General features: G+C 50.3%; 5 protein-coding genes across 5 annotated transcripts; 3 read left to right on the forward strand and 2 right to left on the reverse strand.

The window, feature by feature from the left end:
- Window positions 1–646: 646 nt before the first annotated feature.
- N7462_003792 (uncharacterized protein) lies at window positions 647–2,936 on the reverse strand (the record flags this gene model as incomplete). Its single annotated transcript, XM_057075518.1, has 6 exons — window positions 647–1,547; window positions 1,602–1,895; window positions 1,953–1,999; window positions 2,060–2,365; window positions 2,431–2,713; window positions 2,779–2,936. The coding sequence occupies 6 exons, from the start codon at window positions 2,934–2,936 to the stop codon at window positions 647–649; spliced, it is 1,989 nt and encodes a 662-aa protein (XP_056935023.1).
- A 273-nt stretch (window positions 2,937–3,209) lies between these two features.
- Window positions 3,210–5,205, reverse strand: N7462_003793 (putative C2H2 finger and ankyrin domain protein; the record flags this gene model as incomplete). The annotated part of the gene is made up of 2 exons (XM_057075519.1): window positions 3,210–5,098; window positions 5,157–5,205. The coding sequence occupies 2 exons, from the start codon at window positions 5,203–5,205 to the stop codon at window positions 3,210–3,212; spliced, it is 1,938 nt and encodes a 645-aa protein (XP_056935024.1).
- A 1,035-nt stretch (window positions 5,206–6,240) lies between these two features.
- On the forward strand, window positions 6,241–6,615 carry N7462_003794 (uncharacterized protein; the record flags this gene model as incomplete). The annotated part of the gene is made up of 1 exon (XM_057075520.1): window positions 6,241–6,615. The coding sequence occupies one exon, from the start codon at window positions 6,241–6,243 to the stop codon at window positions 6,613–6,615; it is 375 nt and encodes a 124-aa protein (XP_056935025.1).
- A 1,154-nt stretch (window positions 6,616–7,769) lies between these two features.
- Window positions 7,770–12,758, forward strand: N7462_003795 (ATP-binding cassette glutathione S-conjugate transporter YCF1; the record flags this gene model as incomplete). Its single annotated transcript, XM_057075521.1, has 6 exons — window positions 7,770–8,060; window positions 8,146–11,900; window positions 11,967–12,121; window positions 12,183–12,251; window positions 12,318–12,409; window positions 12,492–12,758. 6 exons carry the CDS (start codon window positions 7,770–7,772, stop codon window positions 12,756–12,758), a joined length of 4,629 nt encoding a protein of 1,542 aa, XP_056935026.1.
- A 3,108-nt stretch (window positions 12,759–15,866) lies between these two features.
- Window positions 15,867–16,061, forward strand: N7462_003796 (uncharacterized protein; the record flags this gene model as incomplete). Its single annotated transcript, XM_057075522.1, has 1 exon — window positions 15,867–16,061. One exon carries the CDS (start codon window positions 15,867–15,869, stop codon window positions 16,059–16,061), a length of 195 nt encoding a protein of 64 aa, XP_056935027.1.
- Between the last annotated feature and the right edge of the window lie 837 nt (window positions 16,062–16,898).

A 16,898-nucleotide genomic window follows, 5' to 3' on the forward strand; every position in this document is an offset into this window, starting at 1 on the left:
TAATCTTAATATTAAATTCGCGCCATGAATTCCATTTTGGCCCCAATCAATTCGGACTAGACTTCTTGTCCACATAATTCAATCAATGTTTTGTGTTTTGCGGTCTGCATAGTTACACTCTGCCGGATGGTGTCATCGGCTCCACCGGCTCAGCTGCCTGTCCTGAAACTTTCAACATGCAGCCACGAAATAGTCGACCAGCTTGCACATAGCGAGTGAGCCACATGGTATTATAGGTGAGAGCCTGAAGTTCATCTACATTCAATAACTTTGGTTTCAAATATCCACCTGACTTCCCGGCGTGCGTCCTAAGTGAGACTCATGAAAACCCCAGTTAACAGAAAAGGGTTGTCATCAAGTTGAACTTCTCTAGTCAAGTTCAAATCAGCTATTCTTGAACTCATTTGAAGACGGGAAGTATGTTTACGGGTTCTTGGATAAGTTGTCAATGCTAATCTCTTGGGGTATATCAAGATGATCCACGAAGCTGAAACTAGTCTTGAGGTAAATGATACAACACGATATTCTATATTGCCCAATCAGCCATTCCACTCTCCCCATCCGATCAAGCTCGTTATTAATTGAGATATTTCCCTCAGGGATTAGTGTCACGCATAACAATATATAGGGCTACCGCTGAATCCATTTAAAATAAATCGCTGAAGCCCCCCACATCCCGGCCATAAGCCCGTCGCCTGCGCTTTCCAGTGACTGGGTTGCGGATCTCTTCATAAACTTCTTCCATTTCTTCCATCTTATCATCAGCCTTTTTCTTGACAGTGGTTGTACCAAATGGCGACAGGTACAAAACATGTCTCATCATCCTGGCCTGGTCAAGCTGCTCCCGCTTAACTTGGCCGAGGAACTGTGCACTTTCATTTCCGGTGTTCTCGTTATGAATAGGCTTGTCGAGTGCCTGCTTTCCATCCACTTCAGGGTAAATTATACCCAGAGGCTGCCAAGTTGGAGGGCTTTTGGCCTCGACCGCTTTCCAATTTCTTTTGCAAAGCAGGGAGCTCGTTGTGGAGGGCGATAACAACTGCTTGGCATCCACAACTTCCGTATCCTCGTATGATGTTGCTGATATATGATCGGGATCATCGAGGTTGCACTGGGCCCTGAGTTTTGCTGGAGGTCTCAGATGAGAGACATACTGGAGAGATTGAGATCTAGTGAAATTTGCCAATTTGATTATCACATCTTTGCTGTTATTATCCCTTGGTCTCCAGTTTTGAATGGCGCGCTGGTACATTCCTTCAAAGTAGCTTTTGAAGTTGGAATGAGCAAGCCAATTGTGTCGTAGCGCTTGCTTCACGTCCATGCGACGCATCTCATCTGGTACCAGCAAGTTGCGAACGAAGTCCCTAGTCCGCGTCCCAATATTGAGTATCTTCAGTTCTGTCTCGAGGTCGGTAAGATAGCTAGATATTGATTTACCCGCATCGTCGAATGGAGTATTTCCAACAAGCAGAACGGCAGTAACACATCCAAGAGACCAGAGGTCAACAGCTTTAGTGTACCCCTGCTTGAGAGTATCCTGCATTTCCCTTGCACGATACAGTCAGCATTCTCAGTCTCCATCTCAAGAAACTTGTTCTTACGGGGCGCAGTATTCAAGGGTCCCGACGATACTCGATGTGCGCGGAACAGACTTTTTCAATTGTATCGCACATCCGAAGTCAGTCAGCACAACTCGTCCATCATCTTCTAGTGTGGTCATGAGTATATTATCTGGCTTGAGGTCTCGGTGTACAATGTCCCTGTCATGGAGATAGTCCAATGCGAGCAAGACTTGTCGGATTATCAGGGCAGCAGTGGTTTCTTCGAGCCTCCCTCCCCTGTATCGGAGGTACGAGAAGAGATCGCCACATGTGACTAGTTCAGTGAACATATATCTACATTCCAGTCAATTCCAGTCTGGAAGTCCCGTCGGCCAATGCATAGCAGCTTACATTGTGTTACTAGATTTAATAACCTTCTCCACCGCAATGATGTTCGGCTTAGTAGCAGTCAGTCCTCTGTGTTACAAATGTTTCTTGTAGATGGGGGAGACCGTTACATGGGATAGCTCCAATAACATTTTTGCTTCTCGCTCGACCATGGCGATCTTTTCGCGGATAGCTTGCTCGCCTTGGCGTGTCTTCCGAATGCCCGTCAGCGATTTTCGCTGCCATGCATTCTTCTGAGGGAAGAATTTGGATCTTGAATCTTTCCTGCTTATTTGAGTACCGGACTTGATGATTTCAAGGTCAGTAATCTTGCAGGCCAATTGTTGACCATCATCTTTCCTGAAGGCCATGTGAACCCGTCCATAAGCCCCGGCGCCCAGGACACGTTGGGTGACAATGTGACTATCCTGAAATGTCTAAAATCATATCAGAACGGTGAGACTTTGCGGTCTGACTTTTCTTGTACTTTAATTGCACTAACTTTCATCTCCAGCCGTTGCAGATATGTGAATCGATCAGTTGCCGTGACATCGACAGACCGGAACCGAATGTAGACACCAGCTGCAACTCGAAGCACGTCCCCGTCGCTGAGTAAAAAGCTACCCTTGCCTTTCATTTTGTAATCATTCCATGATGTTCCATTTAGCGAGAGGTCCTGGGCGTATACCAGTGGGGGTATGTCCTGTAAATTGTCTTGGTCGAATAGAATTGTGTAGATGCGTAAGTGTTTATTCGACACGAAAGGATTCTGTATCTGAACTTGGCTTTATAAAAGAGCATTCAAAGTCAGAAAGAGTGATTTCTGCAGTCGATAGAGTGTATTTATTACCAAGTATTCCCATCTCGTCCAATAAAAATCTCCTCGTCGCTGTAGATCTCTAGAGCTTCGCTGGTCTTGTTGCCGCCATTCGGGTCCCATTCGACCAGTCGTCCCACTAGACAACCAAAACCAGTCAATTCGGGATCAGGGGACAGATTTTTCTGCATTCTGCTGTGAAATGAAATGACTCGAACAGGTCAAAAAGAGAGTATATCCAAGGAGAAGATTCATGAAGCCGTCATGATAAGCTCCTGGGTCCCGTGAAGGCATGTGACTGATATCAAGCTACGCAAAATCGAACGCCTACAATCGTGTTCCAAACTTATCAGAGAGAATTATTATCAAGTCTATTCGTCTTTGTCGTCGTACAGTCATCCATGATGCTGGTGCAAAACACGCTCAAACAATCCAAAAGAAAATGGAGTACACAACCCACTCCTTTAATTCCCCTGCATCTTGCGAAAGCGCTCCTCAGCAGCTCTCGCCCGCCGCTCTCGTTCCAGTCGCATTCTCATCTCAGGCGTCATTCCTCGTGTCTCTTCGTCGCGCTTCTCAGCCGCAGTCTTCTCGACTGCCCCGAGAGTCCGACCGCCGGGCTTGCTCGATGCCTGCTGCACGGCTCGTTCGGCATCTTCCTTCTTCAAGCGCTCTAATCCAGCCTTTCGGCGATTGGATTCTTCTTCTTCGGCTTCCTTTCGTTCCCGCTCGGCTCGAATGTTGGCATCTGTCCTGGATACAGCAGAGGGAACTTTAGCTGCGTTCCAGTTCCATTTCGATTCACCCAGTTCGTGTCGAGCTATGCGAAATGCATCACGAGTGGCACGATCGCCTGTCAGCTCAAATGGGGTTCGGCCTTCACTGTTGACAGCTGTTGGATCTGAGTTGGCCCGTGTGAGAAGAGCGGTCACAACTGCTGGAACATTCAGGTTTGCAGCAAGATGGATAGGAGTTGGACAGCGGAAGTTTTGAGGTGAGTCGGTGGGTTGAAAAATAAAATCGGAGGGGATTGAGTTGTTTGAGATGTAAGACATGAGAGCTGGAACTTTGGAGCGGCGGATGAACGCCTGGAGCTGTGAAGTGTGCAAGAGTGCAGCCTCCTCCTCTTTCGACAATTTCGGCTTCTGAGATTGCGGACGGGGTGTGGATGGTTTGGAGTCTTCTTTCTGTTTGGCCGCAGCAGCCGCCGCGGCTTCCAGCGCAGCTTCGTCAATTTCACTAACCTTTACTCGGGTCAGTTCTTTGAAGCACCGCATGAGCTCTCCTTGGGTTGCCCGACGGGTGTTGAAAGGAAATCCTCTCAGTCTGGGGTCGTTTTGCTTCAAGACCTGACCCTCGTACTTCTCAAAAAGAATTCTTCTATTCGTTTTCCCCGTCGCTCGGATGAATAGTAGCTCTGCACTATCAATCATCTGCTTCCAGTCGGCAAGCAGATCTCGAATATCTTTCTCCAACGCGGCTTCGTTGTAACGTCGTAGGCTGGAGCCGGCCGAGTGGGCCGCGCCACGAGACGCGTCGCTGGCAGATTGGGAACCACCTTGTTTTCTTCGTGTGGTGTATCTGTGGAAGGTCTTGTGCGCAATCACTCTTGCCTGTCTCTCCTCGACGCCACCTTGCTTACGGTGGATCTCTGGGGCCAATGACACCAGCATAGCGGCGAAGTGGCCACCACCGATCATACACATGAAAATATGGGGGCTGGAAGCAGAGTTGTCTGTTTGCGACTGCGTATTATTCGTACGCGCTTTGACGGGGGCCAGCTGCTTCTTCCGAATTGTATCGACCAAATAAGTGGGCGCATCTTGCTCGACATTGGAAAAGATCGCCCGATAGATCCCCAGTGATTTGTTTGACGGCAGACCGGAGCTAGACAGCCAAAATAACGGGTTTTTTGGAGATCTTTCGTTCGCTGTCGCTTCTGGTTCTTCATTCGACTCGGACACCTTGGCCTGTCTTTTCAGCAAGGCTGTCAAAGTTGTGTCGGCACCTCCATCCGCCTCCTCCTCATCAGATTCTGACGATTCGGAACCCGAGATAGACTCATCGAGCTCTCCAACCGCTTTGACGAATTGAATTTCATCGAGAGGAGCATTTCCGCGCAATTGGGCTTTGAGGTTATATCGGTGGTGATCGGAGCGCACGTGGCTGCGCTGGTCCTGGACATTGCCGTAGGATACTTTACATAGGGGACATGAGGTCGAAGTTGCAATAGCAGACTCTTTCGCTGCGATTTCCTTGTCTTGGGGGGTAGGTTCGGGGGTCTGATTAGCAACTGGTTGGCTCGTAGTTTTCGCGGTTAAAGTTGCCAGCAGCGCCGGTGGAAGATCATATACTGGTATGAGTCAGAGACAAGAGCTCGCAGAGGGAAAACAGGCAGGTAATGTGCGCACCATAGAGAGGGCCTTTTAGAAGCTCCTCCATGCGCTTTGGGTCCCCCATGGTGGGCAATCGTGTCGAGCGAATGTGAATGGTTAGAGAAACCGGAGGTGTTTGGTGCCCCTCCAATGACGCCGATAAGCAGACTCTTACCGCCTGAGGAATGCGGGCGGCCCTTTATAATAACGCGGCCTTCTCTTACCCGCTTCCCTTTTCTTCGTTCAATGGACAAATGAGGGCAAAGGAAAGCCAATTACTCAAGAGGTGTATAACTTGAGTCACTCAGGCTTGGTATTAACTTGCTGCGCCAGGAATTATCCTCCTAGCGCAGGATCATGATGTGGCTGTGGCAACAACACTATGACTAACGTGGTGCCCGCCATGAGGCTGACTGACTCAGAGTGGATCACGACGGAAAACCCGTGGAGAGTCTGGGCTTTGCCTGGGCATTCTTGTTGATCAGTCTATTGACCGGCTGAATGGCATACAATTATGATGCATGGGGACCGTAACGGTCTTATCCTGATCGAGTAACAATTGGCAAGTGATTGAGGCTGTAAATCTATGCTTTCGGGGTGACATTAGACATCCTACAAACAGATCGTTGTACAGGGAAGACACTGCTTGCAAGGCGGCGGAATTCTTGCTCCATAGAAATACCACTAGGTTCTCCAGCCCCAATTCAAGCCACTGATCATCAATTGGAGGGTCGATTTGTGTCGAAGACAGTGCTGGTCGGCAAGGGGTAAATCGGGCGGCTGGTGGATCGTCAAGTCCATGTATTGCGTCCTGTAGCTCTTTGTACCGCGTGCAAGCCTCAACTCGAGCTATCAGATGTACACTCTCTATTTTCTGGAGGCTGACAGAAAGGCTGGAGGATCTCAGGATCACAGATAAAAAGGACGAATAACGACATAGCCTCTTCTTCTCCAGAATCCAAGCGTTCTCCGATTGTCTATTGTATCATTCATCCAGGAGCTAAAGAAAAGCAACAACCACCGCTTCGTGTTTCCAAGGTTGGTTCGCCTTTGACTGGACATCCAGAGCGACCGAACTAAGCAATTGTTGAAGAGCTATCACACCTTATCTCTCATTACCATGCGTTTCATTCCTCTCTTCATTTGGTCCGCCATGGCCATGGTCGGGGCTGCGATTGCGATTCCAGTCTGTCCTTCTTGCTCCGCCAATCCCAGATCTACGGCATCCCGGCTTTCAAGTGCACTTCCTTCTCCGACTCCAAGCGTCCCACCTCCGGTTGCCATACCGTCTGCAAACCCTAACCTCAGAAACGTCCCAATCGCAGATCTAGTGGAAGCCGTTGTCCAGAAGCTTCCGATCGACTTTGATTTCTCTACTCTTCCTAGTGGGCTTTCAGGTCTAACGGAGGTGAAATTAGGCAAGCTTCTGACCTGCGTCACCGAAGACCTTGGTCTTGATATTAGTGATGGTGGAAGTGGCTCGAGCTGGAGCTAAGAAGAGGCGTCAGGCCGCGGCGGGGGGAGGATGACGAAATTTAAGCCAAGGCATTCTGGCTATACATCTTCAAGAATGCCACATGATGTGTCTATGTATTTAGTATGATGACAAGAAGTAATGAATATGCACATAATAGACTTTTTTTTCATACCAGGCCAAAAAATGTTCTTGATTTTAGAACCTCAGAACTTGAGTGTATATATACAAGTATTATCACTTATATATGAAACATAAACTAGATGCACATACACTCTGCACGTTCAATTGAGAGATCCGTCTAAGTGATGCCCGTAGTCCTTGGGCTGAAGACTCTCGGTTCGTGCTATCGGGTAGAACGTTTGGGACAAAAGGAGAATAAAACAATTTAGACTTTACAGTCGAGGCAATGACCACTTCAGAGCTTTGGTTGGTCAGATGTGGTCTTGCTTGCCTGCGACGCCATAGATCGTTTTCAATGACAAGTGTTGAAGATAGTATATCGGTGCAGACGTGAAATATATTTCGGACACAACATCCTATCCCACGTCACTGATAGAAGCGTTGATATATAGTTACAAGGTTGACCCCTTTCCAGTCTAGTACCACTAAATCAGATCACAAAAGATCTCAACATCCCGCAAACCCAAGTTGCGACCCCAGAGATAGGTAAGGGCAGTTCTGTCTTAGATCTTGTGTGCGTCTATTGTGACGGACCAGGCCATCTGCGTGCTTATCGCCGGATTCCCGGAGTAGCCGGTCACATGACTGGCACGATCGCCGGTCATCGCAAGTACAGCGGCTGTTCATTGAATGGCCAGCATGACCAGAATGGATGGGTTTCCTTTATTGAATGGACGAGCGCTTATCATTAATGGAGTGTCAGCAATCACAGTCGCCCCAGCTCCCAAGCAAAGCGGCTAGCCCCCATTGACGCCAATTCCCGTGGACGTTTTCATGGTGGATCCATTTCGCAACGGGTCCCACTCTGCTGGGTAATCAGCCCCGACCGCCCGGATTTGCGGACTTTACGAGCGTCAGAACCGCAAGGAGCTCGGGTTTTAGTAATCAGAATCGGCAAGCTTGCGAGACTCCCGACTCCGCCGCCTTCTCTCTCTCCTTCTTGCCTGCGCTCACGGAAGGAGACTCTGGGCGCGCTGTCGCTTGATACCAACATGTTGGATGGCCATACTCAGATGGTCCTAGGGGACTCCCATCTGGGAAGCCTCTCGCCGTCGCGCCTCGTATCGTCGGATCCCGCTCAGCGGCAAGCCTTCTGCGGCGACTTGGAGGGCTGGGGCCCTCTCAGTTCGAACGGCTTCCACCTCACATCTTGCTTCGTCGATGTCATCGTCACAGTAGTCGCCATCTGGGGCTCTTTGGCCGGTGCTGCAGCACTGTATATCCTGTTGAAGAAGCGCATTCCGCAGCCCATCGCAAAAAATTGGCACTTCTATGCCAAGCTGGTCCGTTGTCGATCTCTAGATCCCCCTCCATTCTCCCCTCATTAAATCTCGTCAGAGAATGCTGACCGGTCTCAATCTGCCCTAGGTTGTTCTCGCTGCCCTGCTCTTTGTTACTGCGTTGCAAGCCGCCTTACAAGTCGAGACCCAACCAAAGGCGTTCTTTACCGACTTCCGTTTCTGGTCCTCACTTTTGACACTTGCATCTCTGGGGGTCATCTATGCCGTGCAGTACTATGAGCATTGGCGAAGTCGCCAACCGAATGGGGTTGTCTTGTTCTATTGGCTTTTCTTCATCATTGCTTATGCCATCAAGCTGCAGACGCTCGTCGCACAGCAGGATTACCTGCATCGCCTCCCATACTTTGTTTGCGTCAACATTAGTCTCGGACTCGCCCTCTTGGAGTTCGTGCTGGAATATTTCGTGCCGAAGAAACAAAGTGCCTACGATGCCCTGGGAGATGAAGATGAATGCCCCTATAACTATGCCGACATCTTCTCAGTTCTGACCTTCAGCTGGATGACACCATTGATGAAATTCGGATACAAGAACTACCTCACCCAAGATGATTTGTGGAATCTTCGTCGTCGTGACACCACTCGCGCCACGCTAGATGACTTGAATTCCGCCTGGCAGGAGGAGCTCGAGAAGAAGAAGCCGTCCTTATGGCTGGCTCTCTTCAAGGCATTTGGCGGCCCTTACCTTCGCGGTGCCATGATTAAGTCGGGTAGCGACATGCTGGCTTTTGTTCAACCGCAGCTGCTGCGATATCTGATTGCCTTCATTAATTCGTACCAATCGCCGGAACCGGAGCCAATGATTCGAGGCGTTGCCATTGCTCTGGCCATGTTCCTGGTTTCTGTTTGCCAAACCAGCTGTCTTCATCAATATTTCCAGCGAGCTTTTGATACTGGTATGCGCGTGAAGTCATCACTGACCGCTCTTATTTATGCAAAGGCACTGCGCCTCTCGAGCGAGGGTCGTGCGACCAAGACTACCGGCGACATTGTCAATCACATGGCCGTCGATCAGCAGCGCCTTTCGGATCTGACTCAGTTTGGTACACAGTTGTTGTCCGCTCCGTTCCAGATCACTCTATGCATGGTGTCTCTATACCAGCTTGTTGGACCGAGCATGTTCGCCGGTGTGGGTGTTATGATTCTGATGATCCCACTCAATGGTGTTATTGCTCGAATGATGAAAAAGTTGCAGATCATTCAGATGAAGAATAAGGATTCCCGAACCCGATTGATGACGGAGATTCTCAACAACATCAAGAGCATCAAGCTCTATGCTTGGAATACCGCTTTCATGAACAAGCTCAGTCACATTCGAAATGATCTTGAACTCAACACCCTTCGGAAGATCGGAGCCACTCAGTCCATTGCGAATTTTACTTGGCAGTCAACACCCTTCCTTGTGTCTTGCTCGACTTTCACCGTCTTCGTCCTGACAAGTGATCGCCCTCTGACAACCGAGATTGTTTTCCCGGCTTTGACCCTTTTCAACCTCCTGACATTCCCGCTCTCTATCCTACCCATGGTCATCACGTCAGTCATTGAATCTTCCGTCGCTGTGAAGCGATTGATGGAATATTTCACCGCCGAGGAACTGCAAAGCGATGCTGTTGTCTTCCAAGATTCAGTGGAACATGTAGGTGACGAATCTGTTCGTGTTCGTGATGCATCTTTTACCTGGAACCGCCACTCTGGTATCCCTGTTCTTGAAAATATCGATCTCAGTGCACGCAAGGGCGAGCTCAGCTGTATTGTTGGTCGTGTCGGAGCTGGCAAGTCTTCTTTGCTTCAAGCCATGTTGGGCGAGTTGTGGAAGAACCATGGTGAAGTCACTGTTCGTGGTCGTATCGCATATGTCGCTCAGGCCCCATGGGTCATGAATGCTAGTGTTCGAGAGAACATTGTATTCGGACACCGGTGGGACCCAGATTTCTACGATCTAACCGTGGAGGCTTGTGCTCTTATTGATGATTTCAAAATTATGCCCGATGGTGATCAGACTGAAGTTGGCGAGCGTGGTATTTCTCTCTCTGGAGGCCAAAAGGCACGATTGACCCTCGCCCGAGCAGTGTATGCTCGAGCTGATATCTATTTGCTTGACGATGTCCTATCGGCTGTGGATCAGCATGTTGGACGTCACATTATCAACAAGGTGCTGGGAAGCTCAGGTATCCTGAGTGGAAAGACCCGAATCCTTGCTACGAATGCAATCACGGTTCTCAAAGAAGCCGACTTCATCGGCCTACTCCGTGAGAAGACTATTATCGAAAAGGGTACATATGAGCAACTCATGGCCATGAAGGGTGAGATTTTCAATCTCGTCCGCACGAATCTTGCTGAGTCAGATGAGGAGCGCTCTCCAAGTGGATCGGACGATGGTCTAGCTAGCCCCGAAAGCTCAGACGATACCGCGGTGATTGAGAACGACGATGGTACAGATAGTGAAGATATTGAGGAGCCTGGCTCTCTTGTCCCCATTAAGAGTGTCAGCAACCCCCACAGAAGAACCAGCACTGTCACTCTGCGCAGAGCTAGCACAGCAACCTGGCAAGGCCCGCGACGCAAGCTGGGTGACGAAGAGAATGTCCTCAAGAGCAAGCAAACCCAGGAGACCTCGGAACAAGGCAAAGTGAAATGGAGTGTCTACGGCGAGTATGCCAAAAACAGCAACATTGCCGCCGTCGGCTTCTACCTGTTTGCTCTTGTCGCTGCACAGACTGCTCAGGTGCTCGGCAATTTCTGGCTGAAGAGCTGGACCGAGCATAACGAGACCCACGGATCCAACGACAGTGTGGGTAAATTCATTGGTATTTACCTGGCATTTGGCTTAGGATCGTCTCTCCTGGTCATCGTCCAAAACTTGATTCTGTGGATCTTCTGCTCCATTGAAGCTTCTCGCAAGCTCCATGAGCGAATGGCCTTCGCTATTTTCCGCTCTCCTATGAACTTCTTTGAAACGACGCCATCTGGTCGTATCCTCAACCGATTTTCCAGCGACATCTACCGTGTTGATGAGGTCCTGGCCCGTACTTTCAACATGCTGTTTGCTAACTCTGCCCGTGCTATCTTCACCATGGTTGTTATTGCGGCATCCACCCCAGCTTTCTTAATCCTGGTTATTCCGCTGAGCTGGGTTTATCTCAGTTATCAAAAGTATTACCTGCGAACCTCTCGTGAGCTGAAGCGTTTGGATAGTGTCACCCGCAGTCCGATCTATGCCCATTTCCAGGAATCACTGGGTGGTATCTCAACCATCCGCGCATACCGGCAAGAGAATCGCTTTGCTCTCGAAAATGAATGGCGAATGGATGCCAATCTGCGCGCTTATTTCCCATCGATCAGTGCCAATCGATGGCTCGCCGTCCGTCTCGAGTTCATAGGGTCAATCATTATCCTTGCATCCGCCAGTCTTGCACTCATTTCAATTGCCACTGGCAGCCGTCTCTCGGCTGGTATGGTTGGTCTGGCCATGTCCTATGCCCTCCAGATCACCCAATCTTTGAACTGGATTGTTCGCCAAACCGTGGAGGTCGAGACCAATATTGTCTCGGTTGAGCGTGTGCTCGAGTACGCCAACCTCCCTAGTGAGGCGCCCGAGGTTATCTTCAAGCGTCGACCCGCAACTGGCTGGCCGGCTCAAGGTGCAGTATCGTTCAATAACTACAGCACTCGCTACCGTGAGGGTCTTGACCTGGTCTTGAAGGACATCAATCTCGACATCAAGCCCCATGAGAAGATCGGTGTCGTTGGTCGAACCGGTGCTGGAAAGAGCTCTTTGACCTTGGCTCTGTTCCGCATTATCGAGGGAACAAGCGGTAGCATCAGGTACGTTGTTATTTTTGGGTTTTATATTCATTTTGACATGAATTTCATACTGACGACGGCTTCAAGTATTGATGGGCTCGATGTGTCTTCAATCGGCCTGTTCGATCTCCGTGGCCGCTTGGCTATTATTCCCCAGGACCCTGCCATGTTTGAAGGCACCCTGCGCGACAACTTAGACCCCCGACATGTCCACGATGACACAGAACTTTGGAGCGTACTAGGTATGGTGCTACTGATTCAACGCTAGGCTAGAGACAAGAATAATAACACCCTTTCTTATAGACCACGCCAAATTGAAGGAACATGTCGCTCAGATGGATGGTCAACTGGATGCCCAAATCCAAGAAGGAGGTAAGTAGCATATAAATGCTCTTCATATTGATGTCATGATCGAGAACTAACACTACGGTCTAACAGGATCTAACCTGAGTCAAGGCCAGCGCCAACTGGTTTCGCTTGCGCGAGCTTTGCTCACGCCTAGCAACATCCTTGTGCTTGATGAGGCCACGGTATGACAGTGACAACAGCCATTCCCCCTGGCTCTTTTTCCTCAACCTGCTGTAGCATTGGCTAATAAGAGCAAACTTCTAGGCCGCTGTTGATGTGGAGACGGACGCGTTGCTTCAGCAAACTCTGCGCAGCAGTATCTTCCAGGACCGGACCATCATCACGATTGCCCACCGTATCAACACGATCATCGACTCAGATCGCATCGTCGTTCTCGACAAGGGCCGTGTGGCGGAATTTGACACCCCCTCGGAGCTTATCAAGCGGGGAGGTCGCTTCTACGAGCTTGCCAAGGAAGCCGGCTTGCTGGATAGCGACGGTCTCGCCAGCTCCTCCTCGCAAATAGCGTAAACCAATTTCCCTCTATCATTGTAATTAGCCCTGACGAGTTTTCCGCGTCACGCGGCGGCGAAAAAAAAGAGACACAGGAGGACAAACAAGACTTTTCAGCCAGCCTGGCTGGACCCTCTCGAGAGGCAACATCGCTTATGCAGCGCTAAGTGGTTCGGGGAATCCGGGTATGCCCTGACGCCATCAGGTCGATCTTGGGAGTCGTTTTGTATCCTGATTTTTCAATTGCCACGGCACCTGCATGGACTCTACCTCTTCGACCTGGCCTTGATGGCTTCATGCACGGCGGTGGCCCTTTGTGTGGCGCGGGTTCTTGAGTTTTGTATGGGAAAGGCGGGAGCGAAAACTCTTCTCTTATCCGGTAAAAGATGCAAGACTTCGGACTAGCCCCTGGCAGGAGGAGAGGGGGTGGGGGTCTATGCAACGCCAAAGCCGTCATCAGGGCGCAAAAAAGTTCGCATCCTTTGGTTCTCTCCGTGTGTTGCAAGTGTTTCCTTTTCGCGCACAACCAACTCTTCTGGCTGCTTTAGCCTCCTGTGTTTCAATTATTTTGCGCCTCGATGCAACATGATCGAGGCCCGCCGATTGGGGTTGCTTGCCCCTTGGAAAACTTGCAAAAAGTGCTCTGTATTTTGTTTTGTTTTTTCTTCATACATAAATCTCACTTTCAGTTCTTTTCCTTTGCTTCAGGTCCGGTTTTTTTTCCCGTTCGGTAAAATATATACTGCGTTGGTTTTTGCATTGGCTGGCTCAAGTCTGTGATCGAGATTGCCTCTATGTACAGTGTTCGTCTTTGCTTTTGTGTTATACATGTGGACCTGTGCACCAATCAACAAGAAAGCAGTAAGTGCATAGGAACGAGGACATTAAAAAAAAGAAAGAAAGAAAGTATCACAAGCAACATTGGTGTTGTGTTGACCTTGGTAGGAACGAAACGGAGGGGTAAACGTTACTTTGCATATAATTAACTACACAGAGTGGAAATGACATAACTGCTTTTTTGGTTGCCCAGTCCTCTTCTTTTTCTTTCCCACCAGGATGGTTTGCAGTAGCGCCAGAACCGAGCACGTAACGTGGCGGTGACCTCTTTGATATCCGGTCCGCTCTATGAGTTGATGGAGGGGGAGGGGTTGTTTTTCGTTGTAGTTGTAGCGGTGAACGGGGCTGCCACCTGGCCAACCCCAATAAGACGAGCACGACCAGGGCCCCGGTCTCGACTCCTTCACGCTCTGCCTCTCTTCTTCGTTTTTCTTGTTCGCAAAACGGGTGTTGTTCGCATAGTGGGCATTCTTCACATGCTCTCATCCCGCCATTGACCCTCAATTACAGATCACAGATCCATTGCGGGACCATTCAATGTTCTCATAGGATGGAGGGTTGGCACCACTGCCACAATTCGATGACAAATGCGCCACAACGTCCTGTTCTAGTCGGAGGACATGGGTACATGGATACATACGGACATTGGGCAAAACAAAAAAAAGGAAACATGGAGAAAGACTCGTGGCGGATTGGACGGTCACATATCGGGACTAAGAATAGATCGGGAAATAATCCATTCTCCTCGACCACATCCATTGTTCCAAGATTCGCCGCGCTTCGATAGTGGCGGCGACGAGGATATCCCTTGCGGCCCTGCGTATGGGAAAAGAATCCTCCCACGCGGTCATGCTGTAGCCATTTGTCGGTGCAGTGCAGGACAGATGGAGTACATGCGTCTCCTGGTGCATGGTACATGCGTCTCCTGGTGCATGGTACATGCGTCTCCGGATGCAGCCCACATAAAGTCTGTAACAAATGTTCATTTCCCATTTGCGGTTCAGCGACAGGAGGGGGGAGGATCTCATCCTGCAAGCATAGGGGGAAAGTACGCCTGCCAGATGTCATTTGCAGCCGCCGCGGGGATTAACTTCGCGTTTCAGCTCGACGGGGATTGTGGATTGCGAGTTCCTATCCCTTCGAAGAGGCGCTCTTGCTTGACAGAGAGGTCGAGTAACGTAGAAATTTGTCTTCAATGCTGCTGCCTATGTACAGTTGTCTCCTCGGATCAATCTTAGACCGTATGGTAGCCCCCTACGATGCATGTTCTTGCGTTTATTGGGAGGGGAGAGAATTCCATCGGCTAGGAATGCATACAACTATAGTATCCTCTGTGAGCCACATTGAAGCCACCCAATTGGGGAAATATCTAGGATCCCGTCCTGTTGATCTCACCAACTTGCATATACGGCCAGAAGCCACTTCATTAAGCCGCTTCCCTGTCTTTCAGGAACCACATGCCCTTCCCCGTTAGTTGTCGGCATCTAGTATTTGGAAGATGTTGAGTGCCTGGAATCTGGAACATTCAGAAAAGCCTGCAGATCTGGGCCCCGCCAGGAGGAATCAATAGATCAAATCTCGCGTGGCACAGAAGAGACGGCTGCTATATTGCTTTCCAGGCCTAGTTCAGATCAGAGCCCAGCTGGAGCATCAGAAGAGCCACGGCTTCACTCGCCGTTCTCGGAGCGAGACACCTGGTTCGCTCCTCGTATGGCGTTGGCACCTCTACCCCGTCTGTGCTTTGCGTCTGACTACGTCCAGTGAAAGGACTGAATCTCCGGTCGTTCGTTTCAGCTATCAATGTCTCTGGAGGTAAGGGATGGTCGCTTCGCCCCCTCCCCCTCCCCCCCCCCCAAATTCTCGTTTATTTCCCCCGCGGTCAGTGCTCCCGTTGGCGTCGGGGAAGCCGCGCCCGTTCCAGTACTCTGTTTCCCATGAACCTCCGATGAGCCAATCCTCGCGCTGGATCCTGGGATGCGATCTTGCCACAAGGGCATTTGGCTTTAGCTTTAGCTTTTACAGTTTTTACGCGTTATTTTGATCGGGATATGTAATCTGATGCGAGATCGATCTTGTAGGCTGGGGACTCCCTAGCCTGGAGAGCGGGATACGCAGACTAGTTGCAAAACGAACGTCACTCAACTAACCAGTAGAAGGGGTTACTGTGCATGGTAATGATGAGAGAATGATGTCTATTCCAGTAGGTGGGGGAAGAGTCAGTTGACCACTTTGTGCCATGCTAGCTGCTGAATCTGTTACACTCTGCGGCCATCAGGACGAGAACCGAGCATGTCCGAGATCAACAGCCCGTTCAAGTCGCACCCTCGTACCTTCGGTGTCGCGGACATGATGGTGGCGGGCTGCTGGGGGAGCTGGCTGTGTGACGTCGAAGCAGAATATCGTGGGCCCTACTGCACGGTTCCTGAAGAACCGAGAACACCGAGGGAGATGGAAGAGGAGGAGGGGCTCAACAGGATCGAATGAGCCCCACGTTCACCCCGTCTTCTTCAGCATTGTCATCATCTCCCGCCGTAGTGGCAGGAGTAGGTGTTGCACAAGCATCGTCTCGGCCAGTGCCGCAGCGTCGACGGTCATTCTCCGCTACCATGGCTTGCCCTGGTCCTGCTGAGCCACCAAATCTGGTACACGGGACAAAAGACCCTCCACCTAGCTTCTCTAGATCACGGCTTCCAGCCAGCCTTCATTCTTTCACCTCGATCGGCTTTCCCTCTTGCTCTATCTGGGAATTGGTCTCTGAGACAGGCATGTTGCACAACGCCGCATGGGATTGCGGCGGACAGCGTTCATGGACCACAATGATCTGCAGATGCTGCGTTACAGCGGACAAGGCTCGGGCCCGGGAGGAGAAAGGCAGGGCCTCTCGGGATAGCACCAAATCAGAATTGAGGGGGAATTGGAAAGGCTGGATTGTCTTCCGTCGAGGGGGTGGGGACGTGAGAGAGAGAGAGAGAGGGCTGGACGCAGGATGGGGAACATCAAGGATCTTCACCGGATCTCGAGTCCGATGCATAACCGATGGAGGGGAAGGCCCCTCCAGGGCGGCCGTGGCGCATATGATCACCGCAGAGAACCAGGAGCGTGGGCTCTGGATGATGGCCCTTGAGCTACGCTTGGGCCTGATCGGAGAAGCAGCAGAAGTTCATCGGGAAGCTCCAGACGATAGTAGAAGAATCGGAGAAAAAAGGAAACTAGGGATAGTGCATCTCATCGGGCAAGATGGAAAAGGTCATTATTCGTGCGATAGAATTTTTCCCGGTGGACTCTTCCATCCTGGCAGGGTGATACACTTCCGCGTGGATG

The sequence above is a fragment of the Penicillium macrosclerotiorum genome (assembly GCF_028827735.1).
Source record: "Penicillium macrosclerotiorum strain IBT 26536 chromosome Unknown utg000003l_segment0_segment0, whole genome shotgun sequence".
Taxonomy (NCBI): domain Eukaryota; kingdom Fungi; phylum Ascomycota; class Eurotiomycetes; order Eurotiales; family Aspergillaceae; genus Penicillium; species Penicillium macrosclerotiorum.